The 26803-nt window shown below is 56.0% G+C and overlaps 1 protein-coding gene and 1 pseudogene across 4 annotated transcripts; both read left to right on the top strand.

Annotated features, from left to right (window-relative positions):
* The first annotated feature begins 415 nt into the window (after positions 1-415).
* Positions 416-1049, top strand: LOC118987825 (destrin-like; annotated as a pseudogene).
* Positions 1050-10121: 9072 nt separating this feature from the next.
* On the top strand, positions 10122-25684 carry CUNH15orf39 (chromosome unknown C15orf39 homolog). 4 transcript variants are annotated; one of them, XR_005066632.1, is made up of 4 exons: positions 10122-10324; positions 14493-17176; positions 19134-22327; positions 23186-25684. XR_005066632.1 is itself a non-coding variant. In XM_037046998.1 (3 exons), exons 2-3 carry the CDS (start codon positions 14545-14547, stop codon positions 19499-19501), a joined length of 3000 nt encoding a protein of 999 aa, XP_036902893.1. In that variant the 5' UTR covers positions 10122-10324; positions 14493-14544; the 3' UTR covers positions 19502-25684. The 4 variants fall into 4 exon arrangements, 2 of the variants coding, with proteins under 2 accessions (XP_036902893.1, XP_036902894.1); XR_005066633.1 differs by having other exon boundaries at positions 19134-24513; positions 24970-25684; XM_037046998.1 differs by having other exon boundaries at positions 19134-25684.
* The last annotated feature ends 1119 nt before the right edge of the window (positions 25685-26803 follow it).

Genomic DNA, 26803 nt, shown 5'->3' with positions numbered 1-26803 from the left:
GCCAGAGGCCATGAAGTCATGGAGACCACCTGAAACCCCTTCCCAGGGGAACCGTGCAAAGGCTGGCAGGCCTTATGAGGTGCTAATTACCCAGCTAATTGGAGCCAAGTGCGTTGCAGATGGTCTGGCTGACAGGAGGGAGGGACTGCAGGAGGGGAGGGGGCGGCTGGCAGAGGGTCCAGAGCAGGCAGTGGTTGTTCATAAACGGTTGATTCACCAGGGCTGCCCAGCTGCCTTCCCAAGCATCCTGAGTGGCAGCATGTGATATGCACAGCCCTGCCCCCTGGTAAGCCCGGTCCCAGGTCATCTACTCACCTGTTGGCTCAGTGCTGCTGCCGCAGGAAGCTCAGCAGACTCAGTGCCCACAGACTCCATGCCCTGCACCCCTTTGACCCCCATCTTTGCAGCGGCAAAGATGGCCTAAGGAGTGCAAGTTGCTGATGAAGTATGTCATATTTTTAATAACATTAAAGTTAGGAAGTATTCCACACCAGAAGAAACCAAGAACAGAAAGAAGGCCGTCATTTTTTGTTTCGGTGTGGACAAAACGTGCATCGCAGTAGAAGGCAAGGAGGCCTTGGTTGGAGATGTAGCTGGAACCATAACCAACTCCTTCAAGCATTTTGGGAATGCTTCCTGAGAAAGGCGGTTGCTATGCTTTATGTGATGCAAGCTTTGAAACCAGGGAATTCGGAACAATGAAATGATCTATGTGAGCTCCCAGGATACAGTCAAAAATAAGTTTCAAGGCATAAAACATGAATGTCAAGCAAATGGGCCAGAAGACCTCACTTGGCCTTATGTTGCTGAAAAGCTAGGTAGGGCCTTAATTGTAGCTTTTGAAGGATGCCCTGCATAGATTACCCTCCAGTGCCACAAACCAAAACCTTCCGTGTTTAATGTTACCCTTTAGCTATGGAAGTAAAGCAAATCTGTTTAGGCCAGGGTCTCACTGAGGTGGAGCTATCCTGTCATCTATTAGAGCAAACTAAACATTCTATGAAAATGTGCAAACAGCCCTAAATAAATACAAAGTCTAAAGTTTTTTTGCTAAATATGTTTATTGATTTTAGAGGTGAGTAAGGAAGAAAGAGAGAGAGAAACTTTAACTGGTTCACTCCCATATGCTCCAACTGGGGATGGAACCCACAACCTAGGTATGTGCCCTGACCAGGAATCAAACCCTTAACGTGTGTGTGTGTGTGTGTGTGTGTGTGTGTGTACAGGACTATGCTCTAACCAACTGAGCTACACCAGCCAGGGCTGTCTAAAATCTAAAGTTTTATTGATAAAAAATTAAATTCATATTGCCCAAATGTCTGTTTTGATGAGTTGGCTTGTAGAGATTTTGCTAAGCTCATGATTTCTATTTATTTTTTTAGAGAGAGGGGAAGGGAGGGAAGAAGATTTTCTCTCACATCAAACATCCATGTGAGAGAAAATCACTGATCGGGTGCCTCTCCTGTGTGCCCAGGCAGGCACGTGCCCTGACCAGGAATCAAACTTTCGACCTTTCACTTTGCAGGATGACACCTAACCAACTGAGTTCATGATTTTTAGTAATGTAGTTCAGAAAACAGCACAAGGTCGTATGAAGAGAATTACTGTATTTGTGTTAACCTCAGCAATTACTTTATTTCTTTAGCTTAGAAAACTGGTCATAATCTGGTAATAATTTTTGCCCGAATTCTTTATTCTCTCTCAAGCTAAACTGAACAATGGAAAATAATTCTTACAACATGCACTAGTACTAACATACTAACTACAGTAAGGCTCAGCCTGGCAGTCTTTTCATTCTGCCACGTGTGTGATGGAGACTGTCCCAGAGGGGCGGGCCCTCACGGTCAGCGCTGACCTCACACAGCACTGCTCCCAGCACGCCCTTGCGGGACAGGAAACGGCTCCCCGCACCTGTGGGGAGCTCTCCACTCACTAGTTGGGAGACTGTTCTGAGATTGACCTTGCATTTGGGGAATCATGATGTGTCCTCGGGAGAACATGCAATGTCTTGAAAGAACTAATTATAATGCAAATTAGGGCTTCATTGTAATACACTGTGTTAATGAAAATGATAAAACAGTATATTGATAAGCTGGGACACTTGTGATAGCTTCAACTATGTCTTCTTCAGAAATTAGTTGCTTCTGGCATAATAGTGTGTGGAGGAACATGAGGTATATGTTTGCCCTGTGGCCTGGAAGAGCTTCCTAATTTCCTAGAGCAGTCTGTCAACTCTATGTGAAATGGGAAGCGGGTGTGACAAATGATGACACCCACGGAAAGCTGCAACCTGATGACACTCGGAAGTGACTGCTCTTAACATCACGGGCACGCACGCTTTGAACAATAAAGATATGTACATACAGTTGAACCTAGAAGTAGTTGAATTGTCTTTGTGTAATACAGGAAGAATTTTTAACTTAAAAAAAAAGCAACCTGGTCTCCTCCACACCTTGGCCCTGGCCCTGGCCCAAAAGGTCTTGTGTTCTGAGATCACACTTGTTGGGAGGGTTCCCTAAGCGCTTGGCAGGCAGAGCGCTCTGCCCTGGGGCAGTGCTGAGGAGCAGAAAGGCCTGCTGCTATGTCCTGGGGCCCCCAGGCCTGCTGCAGGCCAGGTAAACATGAGTTGGGTGCCATTGGAGATAGCCTGTGAGAACAGGGGTGATGTCACTGAGCTGGGTCATCATGGGGGGGGTGTCTGGGGCTCACCCCATTCCAGCCCTATTCGGGCCCTTGGTCTGGACCCTGTCCTTCTGAGAACAGACCTGTGTGACCCCCCCCAAAGGGGCTGCAGAGCCCAGGGAGATGGACCTGTGTTGTGTGATGACAGAGGCCCCACAGACAGGGGTGAGACTGACACCCAGACAGAGGGCAGCCGAGTTAGTGAGTTTCACTTTGCTGCAGCCAGAAAGGAAACAGGTAGCACCCTCTTCCCTCCTCCGTATTCCCCTCTTCACAGCCTGCTCTGGAGCTAGGGGAGACTTTGGTCACCTACAGCCACATCCCAGGCCTCAGCAAGGGAGAGTGTGGCTGTCACTCATATTGGCCCACCCCAACTCTAGCCCTATTGGCTGCCTGTGGCTTCTGGACACACTCTGTACTCTCTCTGGTCTCTGGGTTTTTATTTAGGCTGCCACCCTGCTAAACATCTCTGCCCCTTTCTGACTAATTAGGTCCTCTCCCCTCTGCAGTCTTTGGTTCCATCTGCATCTCTGTGACCTTCTACCTGACCTCCTGTAGCACCCACACACCCCTGTTCCTGCTCCTCCACACTGCTCGTGGGGCCCAGGACCCAGACCCAGGTCATAGGAGAGAAAGCTGGGAGGCTAAACACCTCCCTTGATGGGATGCTTGTCCCGACTCTCCTCCTTCCCAGGACACTCTCAGAACTAGATGAGCTTATGGTATGAAAAACCTTTGGTAGTAACCCTGGTTTAATAGCATGATAATAATTGCTCCAATTTCATGAGTCCCTACTTCTGAGCCAGGCTGTGTGCTAGGTACTTTTCACAGCAACCCTCCAGGGCCAGAGTTTTTATTATCTCTACTTTTCAGTACAGGTGGAGGCTCAGAGAAGCCAAGCAACGAATCCAAAGGTACACAGCAGTTAAGCGACAATCTGGGGACTCCCAAGTTACTACTCTCACAATGGGAGGAGAGTTATCATTATTTTTTTGCCAACCTGTTTCCTTCCCTCCGTTGTCCCTCCCTCCTTGCCTGTTATCCTTGGCCTGGTGAGCTTGCATCATTACTAGGGCCCAGGGGTCCAATTAGGGGCTCTCCCCAACGGAACTGACTGAGGCAATCATGATCCCAAGAGGGCGTCACTGCACCGAAGTTTTAATTAGCTGTCATTGCTCTTCCAGAAACTCTGGCCTGCCCATGGCTGCGCCAGCCCCAGGCTGGCTCTGTGGCAGGCGGCAGGACCACTATCCAACCCAGCAGCACAGCCTGAGACGCCCTGGCATGGGAGGGAGGTATGCCCGGGCCCCTGCCCACCACAGCTCCCACCTCAGCATCCTCTCGTTTAATTCATTAAATGGGTTGAATAAATTGAACACATTAATATTTGTAATATACTGAAAACAGTGCCTGGTAAAGGCTATATGATTATTAAATTAAAAAATCAAGTCAGCAGAGATGAGGAGCAAGGGGCAGGGCTGAGGCACAAGGCTTTTCCTGAACATGAAGATGACATGTTTCTTGGTCACTTGGCAATGGGGGTGGCCCATGTCTGGGCTGTCAGCGCTGTGACGTTTGCAATCGTGCCCCCTTGCAATGCGGGAAGCTTGAGGCTGAGTCCACAGCAGGGCTTGGAGGAAGTAAATGGCGGGTATGGAGAGGAGGCTGTGCCAGGGGCTGCACCAAGCACCTTTTCTCCCCTAAATTTTATTGATTGACAGGGAGAGGGAGAGAGAGAGAGAAAGAGAGAGAGAGAGAGGTTTGTTTCCCACTTATTTATGCAGTCATTGGTTGATTTTTTTATGTGCCCTGACTGGATATCCAACTCGTAGCCTTGGCTTATTGAGAGGATGCTCTACTAACCAACTGAACTACCTGGCCAGAGCTTTAAAAATATTTTTTATTTTGTTTATTTTTCTTTCCTTCTTTAAATTCATCTTTCTATTTGCCAAGCACTTTCTATACTGTACACTGCCTCACAGGACAGGGATCCCCATTCCATTCTATAGGCGAGGCAACCCAGGCTTAGACTGGTGACCAGCATGTCCAGGGTTACACAACCATCGATAAGCAAAGCAGGATTTAGACCCAAAGCCTAAGACCTGTGCACTGGAAACCTGACTTCTCCTGGTCTGCACCTCAAGCCACAGGGTGGCGGTCAGTAAGGTGTCAGAGCCAGAGAGCCACAGCCCAGCCTCTAACGAGGACAAAGTGTCCCTCTCTGCTACCACTCAGCCTCCCAGAAGCCTGACGGTTCTGAGCGTGGGTGTTTGTGGGAGGGCCCTGGAGACCCCTTTCCAGGGCAGGGCTGTGAGTCTAAGCTGAGATAATGATAAGAAGGATCTGAGGCAGTGCCTCTCACCACCCCTGGGAGCATGAGGCTTCTCTCTGCCCTGACCCTGGCCTCAGCTGGCCTGGCTGCACACCTCCCCCTCGTCAGCAGCTGCTGTGCCAGCCCCAAGCCAGAGCTGAGCCCTCTGATGCCAAGCTCAGTAATCAGCTCTAAGTGTTGGAAACCGCACTGGGCTGCCTCTGAGGGGACAGCAGTAACCCCCTGGCCCAGACCAACCAGCCTTAGGAAGGCTTCCACAGACAGTCTACCCCATCTACCCACAGGAGGAGGAGAGGGTGCTCCAGAATTGGTGGAAGAGACTTGGACAGGGCCAGGAGGAGCTGGATTTGCAGATTCCCCCAAACATTTGAACTGGGGAACTGGGGGAAGTTAATTTCTAATAGAGGCCAAAGGCCAACCAAGGCAAGACGGACACAAGGCAGGAGTCAGGACTGTGGGTTCAGGCTGTCAGTGCCCAAACTCCCATCCTGGGAATAGCTGTGCTGCCAGCCCAGGGCACAGGGGCTGGGGGTAGGCCCCAGAGAGAGGCCCTGGACAGGGAAAGGAAAAGAGATGAGGGAGGCTGACCTAAGTCCGGGCTTAGGGTAGAGGGAGCAACCTGCTGCAACAGTGAGGGGAAAATGCATCAGCCTCTCCCCTTTTCACGGGGGTTTCTCCTCTTCTCCTCCTCTCAAGCCCAGCCCCAGGCTGGGGACCCCCAAGAATGGGTTTGCAGGCAGCATGAGGCATGCAGGTGGAGCTTAGCCAGGTGGTTTTCTATCCTAGGTTAGGGGAAGGGAGGAAATGGGGAGGGAGAGGCAGGGTCAGAACAAGAAGGAAGCCTGTGTATAGGCTGGACAGGCCTTTAGGAGACCACGGCTGGCCCTGTCTAGGCCTCAGTTTTCCCATGTTGAAATGGGGGCTGGCAGCAGGCTGTTGCTGGTCTGAGTTTTGGTGCTGTGGGTCCCGAGAGGCCGAAAGGGTGAGTGCAGGGGCTGTTGGGAGCTTTGGGAAGCGCAGGTTCCTTCCAGGTACTCATCACTGGGTCTGGGGAGGGTTTTCTGCCTTTCTTTTCCTTCTGTTGTGCAGAGTCAGCCTACACTCCATGACCATGGCCTGACTCAGCCTTGGGCTGGACACCAGGGTCTTAGCGCTCAGACACACCCAGGTTCTGCCTCAGAGGAGGTCCCTCCACAGTCTAGTAGGGAGCCAGGCTTCTAATCAGGTAATTTTAGCATGGAGATGAGTTCCACAACCCTATGAGGCCTCAGAAGAGATGACTAAATGCATTCTGGAGCTCTGGGAGACTTTCTGGAAGGAGGGGCCTAAGCTCAATCTTGAAGGCCAAAGGAAGTTAGCAAAGAAAGAACTGGACAAACATACTCCAAAGCATAGAGGTGCAACCCAGCTCTGGCTGGCTCTGGGGACTGCAGTGGCAACAGGGAGAGAAGCAGAAGCCACAGTGGGGCACTGAGGAGCCTTGGGAGACTCCAAGCTGGGGGTGGGGTGACAGGGTCACATAGGGACATTGGGAAGACCTCTCTGGAGATAGGGAGGGAATGTTCCCCACTGCTTCTAGTACCAAGCCATACCTCTCAGTGGCTGGGCTCTTGGCACAGGCAGAATGGGGGCCCTCTCTTGACTCAAGGCCCAGCCCCTATTCCTCAGGCTTCTGCAGCAGCCCTATTCCCACAAAGGCACATGTCACGCTAGAGTTCGCCGGGGCTGTCTTCCATCTGCCTCTCTGACTGTGCTGGGAAACAGCAGCTGGGGCCCACTCACTGCCAGCATAAAGCCTGGGGGTCCTCAGTATTTGGTGGGAGGAAAGATGGGAAGGACAGGCAACCCATACTGGCTGTTAATTTATTAAAGAGCTCCCCTTTTCCTCATAGTTAGGTCCCCAAATTATTGCATAGGTTTTTGTTTTGTTTTTCTGTAGCCAGTAGGCTGGCAGGCACCATCCTCCAGGGAGGTCCATCTCCTTCTCTCTGCCTTTGAGACACCCCCCACGGCCCCCGCCCCTGCCGAGAGACTGATTTCCTCTGGAGGTGAGGTGGGGGGTTCTGCATTCTACTCTCTGCTCACTACAGCAAGGCAACAGGTTACTGTGTCCCAGCCTTCTCTCCAGAAGGAAGGTGTGATTTGCCAGCACACCTTTGAAAGTGGCTCACCTCACTCCCATCAGATCCCATGACCCTGACCCACCCCTGGTCCCATCCAGCCTGCGTGTTCTGAGTCCACACTGCTGGCCTCTGGTACGGCTCAACCCTCAGGCTCTGTGTGCTTCAATAGCAGAGGGTTCCTGACCACCAGCTGTACCTGAGCCTTCTCTTGGAAGGGTTTGGGGGGAATCCAAGCTACTCCATCTCTTGGTTATGTGGGCCACATGCTCCACCCCTCCTCCTTTAGAGCTACCACTGGCTGAGGGCGTACTATAAAGAAAGCTGTGAACTCACTGGTCCATGCAAGCTCTGGGATATAGCCTAATCATGAGAAGTCTAAACTGAAAGGTCAAGGGGCTTGCCTAAGTTCACACAGCTCAGTAGGTCAAACCTCAGTTTATGTGTTTCAAACACCTATCGCATATGGTTGTACAAATTAATCAACATAATGTTTATCAAGTGACGGGCACAGGGCCATGCTCCAGGTAGGAGCTCTCTGCCTTGCCCACCCCACAACACTGAGCTGTTCTTCTGCTGGGAGGATGTAAAGGGGAGAGAGGCTGTAAAAGCAGTCCGGGGGCCTTCATGGGGGAGGCGATATCTACAACTGGGTCTGAAAGGATTGGGGAGAGCATTGCTGCGTGTCTTGGGGAAACGCGTCACACCTCCCTGTTTCTCTGTCTGTAGGGTGCCTGCTGGCACCCCATCTCCCTGGTCTGAGGTGGGAAGGAGCTCTTCCAGGGAAGGAAAGTTTTGTAAAGAGCAGGCGTGGCCACATTAAGAAGCTGAGGTTTGGGGAGCTGACCTTTCACCTTGCCTTCCCAGGAAGCCAGGAACAGTCATCTGTGTCTGGGGTGGGGAGGAAGAGGAATGTGTGGAGCCTGTGTGTACCTGGTGTGGTGTGAGTGTGAGACCCCCTTCCCAGACTCCTCTAAGCTACTCTTCTTTGTTAACTCTGCCCCGGAAGCCCACATGAGGACAGACTGTTTCTTCCAACCTCAATACTATTTCTCTCTTACACCACAGCCTAATAAACGCGTGGGGGCTCCCAGGACAGCCACATTGTATTGACCACTTCCTGTCATCAAACAAGGGCTTGATAGCCACCTCTCTCCAAGGTTCTGCACACGACCCTTGGGGTACAGAAGAAAAGGGCAAGGGCAGGGCATTCAGAAAGTGACAGTCAGCCATCACTCTACATAGCTTTTTACAGTTTATGAGCAATTTCCACATGGATTTTGTTTGACACTCACCTTAGCCTACGAAGCAGATCTTGAGGTTTTCATTTTGCAGATTAGGAAGCTGAGGCTCAGAGTTACAAAATGGCTGCCAAGCCCCCACCCTGTGTCCTTTGTTTTATATTTCAATGTGTTTTAGTGACGCTGAAAAGGAATGGACAAGACACTGATTAAGTGAGCTGCTGCTTTTGTGAGAGTCCTGAATTAAGACAGGACTCAGTGGTGTGAGTCTTATCAGAGTCATCCTGGCCTAGGTGTGTCTCACTCAGGCTCAGAGGGATTGGAGAGAACACCAGACCACCTAAGCACAAAACCTGAGAGTCCTAGACCTAAGAGTTGAGAACACTGCCCTCCTCCCACTCCCCAAACAGCAAGGTGAAGGTGGGCCAAGCAGTGGTGTGCTGGAGGAGGCAGGAGGGGAGGGCGAAGTTGGTGAGGTGCAAGAGTAGGGAAGAGCAAACAGCTGTGTCCTGACTAGTAGCTGTCAAACAGCTTGGCTGTGACTAGTAGCTGTCAGCAGGTAGACGCACTTTCCTGATGCTGAGTTGTGACCTTGGGAAAGCCCCAGCCGTCTCTGAATCTCTGCTCCCCAGAGCTCTCCTAACTAGTCCTAAGGCCCCTCCAGCTCTCAACTAAATGATACCCTCTCCTCTCCTGCCAGCTGACCTCCACTGCTTCTTCCTATTCCGACCTGCAGTGTCTAGCCCGTCCTCACCTCCAACTGCTCCAACACCTTCCTGACTCTTGGAACCTGGGACCTCAGGCCTGCATGGTCTTCTGATTCAGGCAGCCCTGACCTCTGGGACCTGAGCAGATGGACTGGGAGGTTTTGCCCCATGAACTTGCTCTCTGACCTTTGGCATGTACGTCCCTCCTCCACCGTACACACTTGTCTCCAGTTCTTAGGCAGCTCAGGCACTGACCAGGTTTCTTCAGAGAAGGCAGCAGCACAGAGGGGCTTCTCACCCCAAGTCAGGTGGCCCAGAGAGTTGGGGTTGGGAACAGCCCTTTCACCCCTCCAGCCTCTCTCTTGGCAATATACTATTCCTGGCTGGAAGTATGCACCCCACCCCATCTCTCAGGCTACACAGGCTCAGGCCTGTTTTATGGAGGGAGATTTGCCAAAAGAGTTCAGTTCACTTAGCACTCCCTACCTCGTACCCTCATTCCTGGCTCACTACAGGAATAGGAAAATCACCCCTTCCTCAAACAGGTGTGGTGTTCTAACAAGAGCTGAGATACATCTGTCTGGAATTTGTCTTCACTGGCTGCACTTAGACTAAGGAGTCCTTCTCCGGCTCCCTAAAGCCATTAGTACTGGCCAAGGGAGCTAGAGGACCTACTGTGTGCCAGATGTTTAATACAACCTCTTCTAAGGCTTACAACAATCCCACTATGACATAATTTCAGTTTTACTAAAATTATGGAAACTGAAGCTCAACGAGGTCAAAGGGCATGCACAGGGCCACGTAGCTAGAAAGTGACAAGGAACAAACAATCTAACGAAGTGGCTGAATGAAGGCGTGTGCTGGGCCCGACCGGCATTGGTTCGTGGAGTGTGGTGAGTACAGACGTGCACCGCGCCCACAGTCAGGTCCTCGGAGGGTTGGCCCACACAGGCCCTCGGCATCCTGGGCCCAGGGGAGCGCAGGCTCCTAGAAGCGCTGCCGGGCTCTGCCCCAACCGTGCTGGCCGCCCCGCCCCCGCTCCGCCCCTAGCCCTCCCCGACCCGGACCGCAGACAGCGCCCGGCGGCGGCGCGAACAGCAGCGAGGAGGTTGTCTCTAGGCTTGGAGCTCACCGCGGGTTCCCGCACAGGGCCCAGTGGGACAAGGACCCACGGCTTCGGCAGCGCTGGAGGATGCGGCCGCGGCTCCGGGCGGCAGCACTGGGCCGCCTGACGCCCTGCAGGTAGGAGCTCGGTCGCTCGTCCGGCCTGGAAACTTGGGCCGAGTTTGCGGGAGGCGCGTGGGGAAGGGGTGGGCGGCGCTGCCCTAGGGCGCCCCTACCGGTGGGTCCGAGGAATGGAGAGCGCCGGGCCTGAGCCAAGGATGGTGTGGTTCCTGGCTGCTACCAGCCACTAGCCGAAGGGCTGCAGGTCCCGGGCCGAGTCATTGCCCCGACTCTCCCTGGACTTCGAGGCTCCCAGGACCCGCAGTGCTCTGGAGCTCCGGCTGGGCCCGGGCGCAGAGCTGTAGAGGAGGAGGGGGAGGGCGAGCCCTCGGGCCTCCCGCAGACCCTGGCTTTCGTGGACTGTCCAGGCGCAGCTGTGTGAGGGGCAGCGGGGGTACTGGGCCTGGGGGGCAGAGGGCACTGAGGCTCAGTGGGACCGTGGACGCGCCCTGCTGGGACGGGACGGCCCTGCGGTTTCCTCGCTGTGGCTTGACTCACCCTCTGGCCGCAGCCCAGACTGGCGGGATCGTCCCGAGGCGGTGGCTGCCCAGATTTTGTGGCCCGGCCGCCCCCTGCTCCGGGTCTCCCGCCAGTCTTTGAGTGTCAGTCGGCGGTGCTCGATGCATGGACCTGCGTGTGTGCACACGTGTGCCGGTGCCCGAGCGAGGGGAGAACGCAGTTCTGGAGGGGAGTGTGTGCAGATGTGGGCCATGCACGTACTTGCAGGCGTACTTGCAGGCACGGGTTTGCCTGCGTGGCGGCCGCCTGTATATCAGCCTGCTGGGGTTGCACGTGCACTCCAGTGCCGCAGGGGAGGGCATGGGGGACACCCGGAAGCCCCAAAGTCAGGCGGCTGAGGACCCCAGGTACCAGAGTTATGCGCAAGGCAGATAGAGGAAAGCCGGTGAAGGCCCATCCTGCGACCCTTGCCCCTCCACTGTAGCCTGGGCTGCCCAGATTCGGTTCTAGGGATAGCAGTGTCCCGGAACCTCAGGAGAAACTGTGAGAATACGGGGTGGGGGCCCTATTTCAGTCGTTTGAGAGGCCAGATGCTGGCCACAGCTGGGCAGGATCACTCTCTTCCTGGTCTTTCCTGACGTCCATCCAGCCATCCAGAGACCGCCCTCTCCCCCCAGAGGTGGAAGAAGGCATTGGGCCACGGATCTGTTTGTCTCCCAGCTTAGGCCCCGGATGGCACAGCGCTGGTTGGCCCTTCCGGACCCTGCCCTGGGCCTTGCTTGAGGTTCATCCTCCTAGCCCAGTTCCAGCTTCAGCCAGGAAACATTGTGGTGGCCCAAAAAGTGATGAGACCATGCTTCCTGGATTCCCATCTTTCTCAAAGCAGTTGTTTGCCGACTCAGTATGTGTGTGTCAAGAAAGGAGGCTCCTCTCTTGAGTGAAGAGGGGCCTCACTTGAGGGAGCAGGCCTCCATCTCCTACTGATAGGAAGGTGACCTCCATACACTTCATAGTCCTCTGGTGGCTCTCTGGAGACTCCTCTCTCCTAAAGGCACCTGAAGGCCCCAGGGTGGCCTCACCTCTCTAGGCTGGGTCCCTGGGGGGGGGGGGGTCTCAGGAAGTCTCTAGGGCAAAGGCACACAGTGGGCAGAGCCCAGGAGAGAAGGACTCCTGGGACTGGGAAGTGAGTGTGAAGGAGGCCCCAGGGAACATTTGGGGGAGGTGAGAGTAAGCCAGCACTTATTTATTTACTCCAGAGCTCCTGAGGGCAGGGTGGGGCTCAGCACCCCACAACCATATGACCCCTTTTAAGGAGAGAGAGAAACAACAATTTGTTGTTCTGCCTTATATGCATTTATCGGTTGATTATTGTATGTGCCCTGATCGGGAATCAAACCCACAACCTTTGTATATCAGGATGATGCTCTAACCAACTGAGCTGCCTGGCCAGGGCCATGCACCCCTTTCTTATAAAGCTGCATTCTCCTGGGATAGGGCACTGCTGTTGATACTGTGGTCCTGATTCCCCCTCCTGTCTTCTCTGGAACATCCCTTTCCTAGGCTTGTCTGAGGTATAGTTTCTGGCTCGGATATGAGCCAGCTTTCTGAGAGTTCCACCTGGCTTCCTTGGGATAGGAGTGGGCACTGGCCCCCATGCTACCTTTGGCTTTTCCTGTCCCCAAAATATGCTGGACTAACACTGAGCCTGTGATTGTCATTGGCTACCAGCCAGAAGGGAGGAGAGGGAGAGGGGGCTGTTTTTGGCTTCTTGGTAATAGAAACCTGTGACACCTGGCACATGGCCTAATCAGAGCAAGATTGAGCTGGTTTATTTTTTCTAAGCCACCTGTGGGTTTCGGGAAATAGGGTGCTGGGGGAGGCAGAGGAAGGTCATGTGGCCTTAGCAGACTGACCTCATGACCCCTCATAAGTCATTGAGTGCCTGCTGCCTTGAGGAAACCCATGCTTCACCTCTGTGGGCCTTTTGCTCAGCTTTGCTTCTGGGCCTTAGTCTTTCTCTTGCACTCAGTTTTAACATCGGTACAATGCAGGTAGTTGCAAACTAGCACTCTCCAGGCCCTGGAGGCTCCCTGCCTGGACATTCACATCCTTCCACCTCCCCACCTGCTTTTCTTGGTGCTCCCACCCCGGGTGGGTGCCCGTCAACAGCCAACTGCAGCTTAAGTATTGGGATGGACACAGGCTCTCCTCCCCTAAGTTTTGGGACCTTCCTGCTGGTGCCACAGCGCCACCTGCAGGACAGCCTTGGTTCTCCTGTTGCGGGGTGGGGCTAGGGTAGGAGGAAGCGTGGCTTGTGTAAAGGGATGCCCCTGGCTACCTCTCCTGGGGGGGGGGCCACCTCTCCTGGGGGACCACCCTTCGGAAATAAATCCTGTTTTGCTCTGGGCCCAGGGACCTGAGTTCCAGGCCTGACTCTGTCATTTTTAAATAAGCCTGGCAGGTCAGATCTTGTGTGGAACATAAGTGACTCCAGCTTAAAGGTAATCTGCCATCTTCACATCTGAGTGAACCCGGGACCCTTGACCCCCTCCCCGCCCTCCAGGTCAGCTCTGGAATATGTGCACAGAGTTCTTGGCTAGTCACAGGATTTTCATTAGTTCTGTCTCCAGGACGAGTCCCCCTCAATGTTACCTATTTCTAAACTTGATCTGGCACCGGAGCCCCCTGGCATCGGATCCCCTTGATCGCCCACACAGTCTCACTGCTTAGGCAATATAAGCACATGGTCTGGGGGGTGGGAGGTGTGGGGGCCATTTTGTCTTGCTGCTGTCCAGGACTGCGTTTCTGTATGGAAGTTCCCTATGAAATTCATTAACGGACAAGCCAGACTGTCTGCCTCTGACTGTTCTTTGGTCTCGGCTCCTTTGGTGAATCGGGGCTGCTTTGCATACAGAGCCCTCTTCCAAAACAGATCTAAAGAGTGCCACAGGCCCTGACGGGTGTGTCTCAGTTGGTTGGGCATTGTCCTACAAACCAAAAGGTCACCGGTTTGATTCCCAGTCAGGGCACATGCATAGGCTGTGGGCTCCGTCCCCAGTCGAGGTGCTTGCAGAAGGCAAGCAGTCAGTGTTTTGCTCCCTCTCTTTCTCCCTCCCTTCCTCTATAAAATAAAGATAAAAATAAATAATAAAATAAAAAAAATAGAATGTCACAGGAACCCTGAATTTGTAGACATTGCCCCATTCCACATCTCGGCTGCAGTGGGCATCTTGCATTGACTCTGGGACCTTGGACTAAGAGCTTGTCATGGGAGGTCAGAGCCTGCCTCTCATGCCGTATCTTTTCGTCAGTTACTTGGGGTTGAATGGGTCTTATATGTATATGGGGAGTGGGGAGTAGCCAACAAAGTGATCCTCAGACTGAAGTGTCCCCAAAGGCTGAAAGCCCAAGGAGGTTGTCTTGGGAGTCACGGAAAGGGAAGCGGAACAGAGGGGCTCCTGGCGTGGAGGTGGTAGGGGGGAGGTGGCATGTGAAGGGCCGCTGCACTACCATTCATTAACAAAGGGTTCTGCAGTTTAAAATATGAAGTCGGGAACCTCTGCATTATACCACGCATTCATTCATTTATTCATAGAATCTTTATTGAGTATCTTCTAAGTGCCAAGTTCTTAGGTGTACTGGTGAGCCAGCGAGAGCCGACGCCCCCTGTTGCTTACCTGACGCCTGTTCTTCTGATGGCCCGTGTCTGTCTCCCTCTCTGCGCCAGGTCAGCAGTTGAGTAGCTGGGGCCCCGGAGGGCTTGAAGCCTTTTCACGGTGATGGCGGAGAAGCGGCCACAGGGCCCCCTGGGGCCCATGTTGTACGGCAAGCTACCCCGTCTAGAGGCCGACTCTGGACCCCGGCACAGCTTGGCTCCCTCTGCTGCTAACCAGGACCCCTGCAACTACAAGGGTGCCTACTTCTGCCCCGTGGAGGGTGCTGCCAAAGCAGGCTCAGAGCGGTTGGCATCCTGGACCCGGTACCCACCTTTGTATCCTGCCAGCATGGCAGGACCCCCGCTTCGGGAAGACAACCTGTTGGCCAGCTGTCTGCTCTATCGCCCACCAGCAGGAAGCTCTGAGAAGGTGCAGGACTCTGGCCCTGGTGAGCTCCTGCCCTTCAGTCCCCAGGCTCATTCCTACCCGTGCCCCCCGCTGGCGGCACCCAAACCTGTCTATCGCAGCCCTCTGTGTTACGGGCTCTCGGCTTGCCTGGGCGAAGGGGCAGCGAAGAGGTCATTGGATGTTGATTGGACACTGATGGCTGGGCCCCTGTTACCCCCGGCCGATGCGCCTTGTTCTCTGACCCTGGCTCCTGGCAAGGGTCAGTCCCTGGATGGCACCTTCTTGCGTGGAGTGTCAGTTGATGGATCTGGCAAAGACTCCTCAGGGAGCTTCTCCCCGTGCCAGGCATTCCTGGACAAGTACCAGACCATCCACAGCACGGGCTTCCTGGCTTCCAAGTATGTAGGTCCTTATTCTGGGGACCCCAAGCAGTCATTGCCTGAGGGATCCCCCAGTCCTTGGACCCAGCTGGCCCAACCCTTGGGGCCAGCCTACCAGGATACAGTGCCTTCCCACTACCCACTCCCCCCGCCTCCGCAGGCTCTGTCCTGCCCTCCAGCCTGTCACCACCCGGAGAAGCAGAGCAGCTACAGCTCGGTGCCCCCGCTACAGCCTCTGGGAGCCCACAAGGGAGCTGGGTACCTGGCTGGTGGGCCAAATAGCCCCTACCTGAGGCACCAGACAGCCCAGACACCCTGCATGCCCCCAGTGGGGCTGGACACTTATTCCTATCCCTCTGTCCCGCTCCCGACACCCTCACCAGGCCTTAAGGTGGAGCCACCCCTTGCTCCACGGTGCCCACTTGACTTTGCCCCCCAGTCGCTGGGCTTTCCTTATGCACGGGATGACCTTGTTCTCTATGGAGCATCCCCAGGGCTCAGAGGGACACCACCTTCCCAGAACAGTGTTCAGGCTGTGCCACAGCCTAGTGCTGTCCAGCAAGCGTGCCAGCCCATGAGTGCCAGTCAGCCATGCCCGGAGCCTGTGACTGAAGTGCGGGAAACTCAGGAGACCATGTGGCTGCCAAGCTGCAGGAAAGAACAGCTCCAGCCCCAGCTCAAAGAGCACCCTAGGGCACCCATTGTCATTGGAGATAGTCCAGTTCCCCGCACCCCACCAGCACTCCCATCCTGTGCCCAGGAGCACCGGTCTCTTCTAGAGAGCCAGGGCACGCTGTCCCCTGGCTCTCCGCCCATGCCCATTATCGACAACGTCTTCAGCCTGGCCCCCTACCGTGACTATCTAGATGTGCAGACCCCCGGGGTCTCATCTGAGCCTGACCCGGCCCCAGCCCCCAAGGACAGCCATGACCAAGACTCCAGGGAGACGCCGCCTGCCCAGGAGGCCCCTTTGAGGGCGCACTGCTCACTTAGGGAGGAGGTGGCACTGGACTTGAGCGTGAAGAAACCGGTGGCAGAGGCTCCTCCTGTCAAGGTCCCCGGTCCTGCAGCGCACTCCGACCTCCCTGTAGCCGTGGGTGTGCCAGGCGTGGGAAGCACAGTCTCAGAGCTGCCTGGGTTGCCAGTGACCACAGAGGCCACCCCAAAGACCAACTTCCACAGCTCTGTGGCCTTCATGTTTCGAAAATTCAAGATCCTCCGGCCGGCACCCTTGCCTGCAGCCGTGGTCCCATCCGTGCCCACCTCGGTCCCTGCTGCTGACCAGCCTGCACCCACCTCTACATCCATTCCCGTTGGACTACAGATTCTCACCCAGCCCTTGCCCGTGGCCTGCTTTGACCTGGCACTGCCCAGTTCTCCAGCTGTATCTGTGGCTGCCCCAGCCCCTGCCGTGGCTCCGTCGCCTGCTCCAGCCCAGGCTCCGACTCCAGCTTCTACCCCTGTCACAGGAGACTCCCCAGAGCAGCACTTTGCGGGGCTGCATGAGTCCCTGTGTGACGCCATCTCGGGCTCCGTGGCCCACTCCCCACCTGAGAAGCTGCGCGAGTGGCTGGAGACGGCTGGGCCGTGGGGCCAGGCAGCGTGGCAGGACGGCCAGGCTGTGCAGGGGCTGCTGGGCAGGCTGCTGTCCCAGCTGCAGCGCTTCGTGTGCACACAGCAGTGCCCCTTCCCCCACGTTGTGCGGGCTGGTGCCATCTTCGTGCCCATCCACCTGGTGAAGGAGCGGCTCTTCCCGAGGCTGCCGCCTGCTTCTGTGGACCACGTGCTGCAGGAGCACCGGGTGGAGCTGCGACCCACCACGCTGTCAGAGGAGCGGGCCCTGCGGGAGCGGGCCCTGCGTGGCTGCACCTCGCGCATGCTGAAGTTGCTGGCGCTGCGCCAGCTGCCCGACATATACCCTGACCTGCTGGGCCTGCAGTGGCGTGACTGTGTACGCCGCCAGCTGGGTGAGCATGGGGCAACCCCAGTCGCCACCGAAAGCTGTGTGAGCGAGTGACAGGTGTGTGGGTTGTATGAGTGCTCACAGCCAGGGGCTGAGGGATTCCTGGGCCTCTGGAAAGGTCAGGGAGGCCCAAGAACCTGGGAGGGCGTGAGGATGGCCAGCCTTCCAGGGTGGGCTCTGTGGACCCCCATCCTTCTTCACCCCCAGTGTCAATGACAGCCTTTATAGCCTCTTCTATAAGCCGCTGAGCGTGCCAGCTACTATGTCTGCATGGAAATGCCTTCTTGGCCATCCTGGCGCTGCGTCCTCCTGGGTCCCTCTCCCTCCTTTGCTGTTCCTCCTGTATTTGCTGCAGGCTTCTCTGGACTCTGGGACTCTGCCCAGGCCCTGTTTATTATCTGAGGTTATTTCCCCCGTGTCTGTCTCTCCCAGCCTCCCCACTTCTGAGCTTCAGCCCCAAATGACCAACTGCATGCTGGTCTTCTGCACCTGGCTGGTGTGTCTCTGACCCTGGAGTCCTCCCAGACTGCACTCCTGAGCTTTTCCCTAAGCTCATTCCCCATCCCAGAGAACAGTACCTCCTCTCATCCAGTGCCTCCTTCCTGAAACCCAGCAGGGGTGTCCCCCCACCCTGCCACGGCCCCATGTTATTGCCTTCTGAATGCACAGTTTTCAGTCTTCCCAGGTATTTGCATTCATGGAAGTGTCCCAGTAAGTTGAGATCTTGTTTGGCAGTTTGCTTTTCCCAACTAACTGTGCACGTCACTCTCCAGCATGCTCAGTGCCGTTCAGGGCACCCCCTGACCAGCTCCAGTGGCTCCACCTCACCCTGAGAGGTTTTGCGATCTCTCGTGGTGGGCACCATCTCATTACTTCCTCCAGGACTTTGGTGATGGTGCCCATTGGTGTCTGTTGCTGTCTCTTCTACCTCAGGAGATCTCGAGGCCTGCCATGTCTTTCTCTCCTTGTTCTGTTGCCTTACCCCCCAGCCTCTGTCCAGCTGTGTCTCTGTAGAAGTGTTCCTCACCCCCTCCCCATTCTGGCAGCCTTGCCCTGGGCCCTTACCTGGTCCATAGAAGAAATGATGGGCAGGTGTGGGGTCTGGCATTTGGGTGATGAAACTGCTGACCCCTGAGCACTTAAGAAGCTGGGGCTGTTGACTGAATGGGGCACACACGGTGTTAATGGGAGTGTTTTATTCTGAGAGAGAGACAGCACTGTGTTGTGCATTGTGCAGGGACTGCCCGGCCCTACCTTCTCCCTGTACAGTTGGGCTCTCTAGGACCCAGAAATAGATAGGTCCATTTTTCCTGGGCTGCCTGCTGGACAGCGGGACCCAAGGCACTTCACAGTCCCCTTCTGTTCTGACTAGGTCTGCAGGAGTTTGGGGCCTGCTGAGAAAATGACCGGGGCCCAGTTTCCAGCTGCCAGCTAGGTTTTGGTACCCCTGTCCCCACTCCTTGAGCTTTGGGTCCTCCCCACAGCTTTGTGGTGCCGCCCTTCTGTGGCGCTTCCCTGGCAACCTCTCTTCCAAGTGGCTGTGCCTTTGGTCAAGAGCACCTTCCATGCCCGCCGATGTTCCCTTTAAGCTCTGCTTTCAGGGCGGTCCCTGTGGGGCTTAGGCTCCTGCCCTGGTGGCAGTGTGGCAGAACAGGACAGCACTCTGGGAAGTGTGGCCCTTCTTCTGTCGGGCCCCGTTCCTCTTGTCCTTGCACCAAACAGCTCCTCCCTGAGTAGTGCCCTCATCAGGGAGGGCTCTGGCATTACCTGGGGGAAAGCCCGCTCTCACAGCTTGATGGTTTGGCCAGCGGGCGTGTGCGGGGAACATGGTCATGGTTTCTGCAACCCCCCTGTAGTCATCCTGGCCCGGAACAGAACGGGACCATTGGTGTAGATAGCTTGGGAGGCCAGGGTCTGGGCGGTGTCAGGGTCTCTAGCATGACTGTGCATTTATTTCCCAGGTGACTTTGACACTGAGGCTGGATATGTGCCGTCCTCAGAACCCACTGTGGCCAGAGATGAGCCAGAGAGCCTCTCCCTGGCTCAGAAGTCACCCATCCCCAAGGCCAGGAAGCTGGGGAGGAAGCCACCAACTCCTGGCCCGGAGAAAGCAGAGGCAACTGCTGGGGGACCGTCCCACGGTGCCTCACCTGCCCCTGATGCCAGCGCCAGCCCGCCCAGCCCCACACTGAGGGCCCGCTGCCGAAGACTGCTGGCAACCGCCTGGCTTAATGGCCTGGCCCTGCCCACTTGGGGCCACAAGACCTCCAGAGCAGCCCTGCCCTCACCCTGCCCACATCTGTTGAGCAGCCAGAGCCATCACCTGTAGCACCCGTGGCTGGTGCTTTTTGGACAGCTACTGTTTGGTAATCACTCTCTCTACCCCTCCCTTCTGCTGGCCAGCTGCCCAGGAGAGGAGGGCATGTGCCCTGGAGTGCTTCTCACCTGGCCCTCTTCCCTGCTCCCCGCCAGGCCAGGCTGTGAGTCCCTGGACTTTTAACTTGAGGGCCTTTATTAGAAGGCCTACTTTCCATTTCATCCTTAGAGAAGACGTGTGTGCTTTGGAGTTCCACCAACCAGGGCCCAGATCCTGGCTCCCTGCTGTGTAATTGGCAAGTCACTTCCTTCCTTGAGCCCTTAGTTCCCTGTTTGTAAAGCAACAACATAGCCTACCTCAAAGGGTTGTGTGAGGGTGACGCCTGGCACACCCGTCATGGTTCGCTCCCTGCTTCCTCCCCAGGACAAGGGCCCAGTTCCCAGCCAGGGCCTGGGCTATGAGGTCAAGGCAGACAGAGCCTCCAGAAAGTTTTTATGTGTCACAGGACTTGGTTATCTTGGAGTGGTACAGTGAATGCCAGACTTTCTCGAGTCATTCCCCAGGAAAGCCTAGAGTTACAGCCCCAGTGTTTGGGCCTGGGTCCTAAACCCCAGCCTGTAGCTCCCTGAGGGAACCTGCCACCTCCCCACACCCCCCACCCTCCCTGCAGGAGTGCAGGGGTGTAGCCTGGGGCTGGCAGCCTTGTTCTGGGCCTGCTGTTCTTACCCCTGGGGGGGTCCCAGGCCTGTCCTAAATTGATGCCATTGACTGCCCTGAACTACCCACCTCACCTGGTGCATCATCCCAAGAAAGTTGTATGTCTGCTGGAAGCCGAGCATCTGTAGCGACTAGAAGGGACAGGCTGAGAGACAGCTCAATGCTGAAAGGTCTCTGAAGACGGCAGACTGAGGACTTTGGGGCTCCGCAAGCTGGAGCCCTATCAGCCAGGCCTGCTATGGGTTACCTCCTTGCAGTGCTAAACTGAGCCCAGAGTCTGGCAAGCTGGGCCTTTGGCCTGGTTAAGTTTGTAACAAGGCTGTGGCCCTGGGAGACACCGCCTGCCCACGAGGCCCATCTGAGGTGCACTGCTCACTTAGGAGGTAGCACTGAACTTCAGTGTGAAGAAACTGTGGCAGAAGCTCCTCCCGTCAGGGTCCCCAGTCCTGTGGTGCACTCTGAGCTCCCTGTACCCGTGGGTGTGCCGGGCATGGTGTCCCCCCCCGCCCGCAGAGACACCCTCGGAGGCAGGCCATTAAACATTAAAGCATATGGGTTGGTTTGGGATCTGGGATTGGCTGTGTGTTGGGGGGTTGTAGATTTTATGTCTTCACCAGCTGATTAGCCCTTTGCCGGATTGCTGCAGCTGTCCCTGCTTCCAGCCCAGAGGGCTCTCCAGCAGTGTTGCCCCAGCTAGCCCTGGCCATGTGGGCCCTTGTCACCTACCCACGGGGCAGCTACTTACCTACTCAAGAAAGCCCCCTGAGACCCTTACAGGTCCTAATGGTTGCTGATCTGTAGCCTGAGGCCTGGTGAGAAGCGCAGGTCTCCAGACCAAAGTTCACACGCCTCTCAGGACGAAGATTTGTCTCCCAAGGTCTAAGTGGAACAAAACTGTTCCTTGCTCCCTGTTCCAGTGGTTTATCCTACAGAGGGACGGCCCCTCGCACAACCTCAGCAGGGCTCTGTTCCTGCAGACGTTTGTTCTCAGGGCTGCCGAGATGGCTCCTGGACGTGCTTTCCACTCCACTCGTCCCAGGGGCCAGGCCACTAAGGCTGGTCAGACGGGCCTGGCCTTGACCCTCACTTGGGTTTCGCTGAGCTCAATTACACCATTCCTCCTGTTCATAGCTACCTTGTGGCTCCTATAGCCAGAGCCTGGCCTTGCGCTGGACCAGGGTTGAAGTGGCGGCACTCGCCCCCAGTAAGGGACAGGCTGGGAGATGGGCAACCCCAGTGTGGTGTGGTCACCACAGTGACAACCTGGGGGAAGGGTGCTGTGGAAGCTCGGGAGGGGCCTCTCCTAGTCTGCGGATGAGAACGTGTCCCAGAAGCCTCACTGCCTGAAATGGGTCTTGAAGGCCAGCAGGACAAGGTGGGTGAAGGCCATTGTGAAGGGCAGTGTGAGTTGAACATTGCGGAGGCCGCGGAGAGGCATTTGGGAAAGGTTGATACCCTGGTTGGAGGGCCGGAATCCGACAGGAGGGGCGGGGCCAGAAGACGCGGTTCCAGTTGCAGCCTATTGCAGTTCATTCAGTCCTGGAACCTGGAGAAGGGGATGTGGTCTGTGTCTACAGAAAACTCCAGTGTAGAAAGGTAGAGTTGAAGCTGCTTAGACAGGGTTGGGACATGGGTGGCATTGCTCTGACTCTCCAGGCCAAGGGCAGCCTCACCCACCTCACTGCCAGGGTCATACCTGCTTTAGCAGTTTAACTATTTTCTCTTCTCCTTCCTTCTTATTTCTCTCCCTCCCCCTTTCCTTGCACACCTATTGTGCTCCTGTTCCCTGACAGGCATACATTGAGCTAATGTTACCATGGTTACAGGGTGGGTTCTGAGCCTTGGCGTCTGTCCATTTGTGTCCTACAGGACCATAACGATGCGGAGGCCGGGTTAGAGTCCTGCAGAGCTGGACGTGTTGGGGGGAGGTAGCTGCTCCCCAGGGCGCACGTCTGTCCTGGGAGCCCCGGTCTGAGGGCTCTGCTAAGGCGAGAGCTCTGACGGTGTCCTGGGGGCCCCAGCCTAAGGTGGCAGGGCAGGAACAGAGCTGCCCAAGGTTCCTGCCTGAGGGAGGCAGTGCCACAGCCCATCGCTTTCTCACCAAGGCCGTTCTGTTCTTTGGTAAGAGGGCTGATGTCTAAGAGCTGAGGGCAAGGAAGGTGTGCTGGTGCTGTGCTCCCCACCCCTCACGTGAGTGGGACCCACTCAACCTTGGTTGAATGTGCCTCCCTGGCCCCACGGTTCCCCTGTAATCGTCCCAGGCTCCTGGGCAGGGCTGCTCCCAGACAGGGCTTCTCAAACAAAATCACCTGGAAAATGGTCTTCAGGGCCCAGGCATCTGAATTTTTAATGGAACTGCCAAAGTGATTCTGAGGTGTTCAGGAACCTATTTTGAGTGACTTGGACCATCCCTTCTAGGTTACAGGTGGGGAAACAGAAGTCTAGGAGCACACTGATGGTCACATTAAGTCGGGCTGTGTTAAGGCCTGAGCCAGTCCTCAGGGTTCTGGGCCAGCGGAACCCTCTGCCTCGGAAATGAAACCTCTGCCCCGGCTCCGCCTCCATCACCCAGCCCAGGCTTGCCCTGACTGGGCCTGTTCTCGGCCTCAGGTGGCCTTGCCTGGCAATGTGTGGGTCTGTCGCCCTGAGCTAACAGGAGGAGAGTGGCACTCAAGGCTCCAGCTTGAGCAAGGCCCTGCCTCCTGGCAGCCCCCCTGGCACCCTGGCCCAGTACCAAAGGCTGAGGGGCCCAACCAGCTGTCTCGGCTGCCAGGAGTTGATCCCAAAAAGAGTTGAGTGAGAACAACTCTGGAGGGAGGAGGAGAGCAGGACTATGCCCCGGCTTCATTACCAACACCCTTGGTGACATCCAGGTGCTTCCTGCCCTGGCTCATTCTCACCGGTGTTTCCCTCGGCCCCTCCGGGGACTGGAGCAGGGTCCAACTGACCTAACTGAATGTGTTTCTTCTGACCCCACAGTCCTCTGTAAGATGAAAGTGGTGCCTCCAACCCATGGGGCAGCTCCAGCCCGGTCTGCGCCCCTGAGGCCCAGCGGAGGAAGCCTGAGGCAAGTGGGTAGGAGGAAAGCTGTAGGGGGTGCTCCAGCCTGTGGGCACTGAGCCTACTTCCGGCTGTTCTTTAGGCACGTCCCTAGTAGGGCCTCTAGTCCCCAACCCCAGAAAGAGCCCCTAGCCCAACCCTCCGAGGCTCCAGGGCAGGGTGGGCGTAGCACAGCCCCCTTTATCTCCTGGGCTGGACACAGCCCTGGACTGGGCTGGAGCTGGTAGGCAGGTGGGCAGCTCCTTGGGTACCCTGCTGTCTCCATAGGGACACCAACCCTGACATTCTAGCCACTGCCCCCAGGCTCCTGCGTCATTGGAGGTATCCACCTTATCTGACATGACACCCCGGTGTTTCCCTGGTCTGCTCATTGTGCCTCCTGCGCCCCTGCCTCTCTACTGGAGAAACCCAACTCTCAAGCCCCAGTGTCTTCTTGTGGGCGGTGAGAAGGGGGTGTGCTCCTGGGAAGGGGGTGTTGAGACCCTCAGTCCCTTGGAAGGACCCGAAGAGGCCCCTTGAGGGTCTTAAGATTCCCAGGCCTGGTAGGGGTGCCTTGCTTTCTCCACTAGCCGTGGGGTAGCCACGTACAGTCCCTTTTCTTCTCAGATGGGGCAGTGGGGCCAAGGCAGGCTCCTCTCCAAGCCCTCACTGTAGCTCCCAGCTCCTCTGCTACCTGAAGTTCAGAGCCTGGGGTTCAAAGCAGGACAGCTGTTTCTCCTCAGATCCTACAAACCTCCCTGACCCAACCCTCACCCTGGCAAAGGGGCAGGGCTCTGCCAGTCCTTTGTCTGCTGAACTCAGTCCTTCCTCTTGAGTGAAGTCTAGGCTCCTGTCCACCCTGAGTGGGCAAGACACCCTGGAGACTGTTCCTACTCAAGGGGACCTGGGTCCCCCCCAGACCTGGGCCCTGCCCGCCTTTTCATGATTCTTGGCACTTCCCCCATGTGGAAGAGCCAGGGTAGACCTGTCCAACCTTTCCTACCCTTGAGCTTGCCACCTGTAGCCCTCAGGACATACCAGGACCCAGCTTACAGAGGCCAGGTCTTCCTTACCCCTGCCTACCACTACCCAGTGTCCTCAAGTCCCTCAGGTGGCAAGGGTCCCCAGCTACTACAGGACTGGTCCTCACTGGATCTGCCTGGTGCTTCCTCAACACTGACTTCCAGCTCACTGGGTGTCGCAGTTCCCTGGCTTCTGGAGCCAAGTCCTTTCCAGCTGTTGCCAGCCTGGAGCCTTCTTCCACATCTGTGCGTGCTGTTGCACCTGGAGGTAGCTTTCCCCTCTCCCGGCCTCGTGGGGACTGCTGGCCCCATACCCCTGGTCTCCTCTAGCGTTCTCAGGACTGGTGGGGAGCCTTCTCCCAGCTCAGCTGGTGCCACACTGTACAACAGACTGGCGTTCCAAGAGGCCCCAGCAGGTAGCCCTGTTCTCTTGTAGCCCTCAGGCCCATCTGTGGTGTGGGCTCCAACCCTCCAGCTGAGCCCACCCCTGCAGAGGAGGTGCTGAGGCTGCTGCACCTCACTCACTGGCCTCCCTCCCAGGATCCCCTCTGGAGCCTGGTGCCGAGGACCTCAGGAGGACAGAGCCCAACCCCTCTTCCCCTTCACCTATGGGGATTTCGTCACGGCCCCTGACTGCTGGGGGACCCACGCCAAGGCCCTGACCCACAGCCCCCTCCTTACTGACTACTGCCCCTTCCACAGGGTGGACCCTTAACTTCCTGGACAGAGGCATAATAACCCTCAAAATGTTCTTCTCAAGCAGACAGATGCTTGGCACCAGGCTTTGGCTTGCTGGGCTGAGCTGGGCAGCGGGAGTGTCTCCAAGGCTACCTGGACAGAAGGACTCCCCCACAGTCCTGAGGAACCAATGCTCACAGCCCCTGCCATGTTCCTGTTGGGGGTGTCCCACCCCAGGATCCAGCTCCCCTCCCACCATGGCTGCTGAGAGTCCCCCATCCTGACTCACCCCAGGGGTTGTAGAAACCACTGCAAGAGACCACAGACAGCTGGGAAGAGTGCCCAGTATTTCTGTACCCCATCATGTGGAGCTCACTTTGGCAGGAGGGAACAGGGACTGTGGGAAGACTGCAGGTCCCCCTTTCCCCTGCCTGGTGGGCAGGCTCTCAGCTCAGGAGTCTGACCAGAAGACAGAACTGCCCTAGTCCAGGCCCAGTTCTTTCTTCAAGCAGAGCCCCCTCTGCTTGTCCTCCCAGCCGGCCTGCAGGCCCGGAGCCCCAGTGATGTCTGTGTGGCCTGTGTCCCATCCCACTATGCCCTCTGCCCCCGAGGGGAGCCTGGCTCTAGTCTGGGCCTGGAACTTGGTATGAACCCTGAGAAAGAAGACACCTTTGTCCCACCAAGAAAAGCTCCTGGTGGCTAACTGCACTCAAATTAAAACAAAATAAAACCAAAAAAACCCCAGAGCCTACCAGCCATTGCTACACAGGGCCCTCTCAAACAAAGTGCACCTCAGTGAGAGGCCTGCCCGCCCGCCTGCCTGCCTGCCTGCGCTGTTTCTGCCACCTGAGCCGCCCTTACGGAGGAGTTCCTGGAGTCCTATTTCAACCAGTAGGACTGAGGCTTTCCCCATCCAATTTGAGCTGCGCAGCGGTGATCGTTCTGAGTAGCTCCATTTTGAACAATCGGGAAAGTGCTTTTTGGGCCAATCAAACTGTGAGGATTTGGACTCCTCATTTGCATGAGGACACACTAATCAGGGACCAGGGCAGGGACTTCTGTCTCTGGAAGCCAGCTTCCCTCTGGCTTTGGTAGTGCACGTTTCCTTTCCACCAAAGACTGAAGACTGTGTTTCCCTGACTGAGTTGGGACACCGAACATGTCTCACTGGAGCAGAGCCGAGCAGACCAGCACAGGCCAAAGCAGACTGGCACAGAGCAGGGCAAACACAGGCCAAAGCAGACCATCGAAGAAAAGAGCGGAGCTGTGTCGCCAGACAGGGAGGGGCCTGGCCTCGGGACTGCCTCACAGCCGTGCTGTTTTCACACTGGTGCTGTATCACAGTTGATCTCTTTGAACTGAATAAAGTTTATTTTTCACTGCACCCCAACTTGGAGACCCTGTTGGTATTGAATTGGTGCAAAAAACCATCAGTTGACATTGGAGGACGGGTACCATGCTAGATGCCTCAGGTCTGACCCCCGGGCTCCCAAGCTCCTGTCCCGTTTTGTCTCATGCACATTGCCTGTGCACAGCTGATGAGTCCAGGCTCTGTCAGTTTCTGGCAGCTCAGCTGGAAAGTCACACCGACAGTAAAGAGTAATGCCACCTGAGTTATTAGCCAAATATGGGGAGAAGCCTGGTTTGTGGGTAGGTAGGAGAGGGCCTGAGGCAGAATATCTGGGGGTTCCTCTCTCTTTGGCCCACAAAGAAGGCAGTTTCCCCCACACCTCCTCTGCCCCCAGCACCCGCAACACTGCCCTGGCCTTTCCCTGTCTAGGACATGCTCACTGGTCTCCCTGTAGGACTGATGGCTTTACTTTGCCCTGGTGTCCACGTGAAGTGCAGTTATCTCAAC

The sequence above is a fragment of the Sturnira hondurensis genome, unplaced genomic scaffold, assembly GCF_014824575.4.
Source record: "Sturnira hondurensis isolate 20B ecotype Veracruz unplaced genomic scaffold, ASM1482457v3 Scaffold0005329, whole genome shotgun sequence".
Classification (NCBI taxonomy): Eukaryota; Metazoa; Chordata; class Mammalia; order Chiroptera; family Phyllostomidae; genus Sturnira; species Sturnira hondurensis.
The sequence above is the reverse complement of the archived record's forward strand: the minus strand, read 5'-3'. Positions and strand labels throughout refer to the sequence as shown.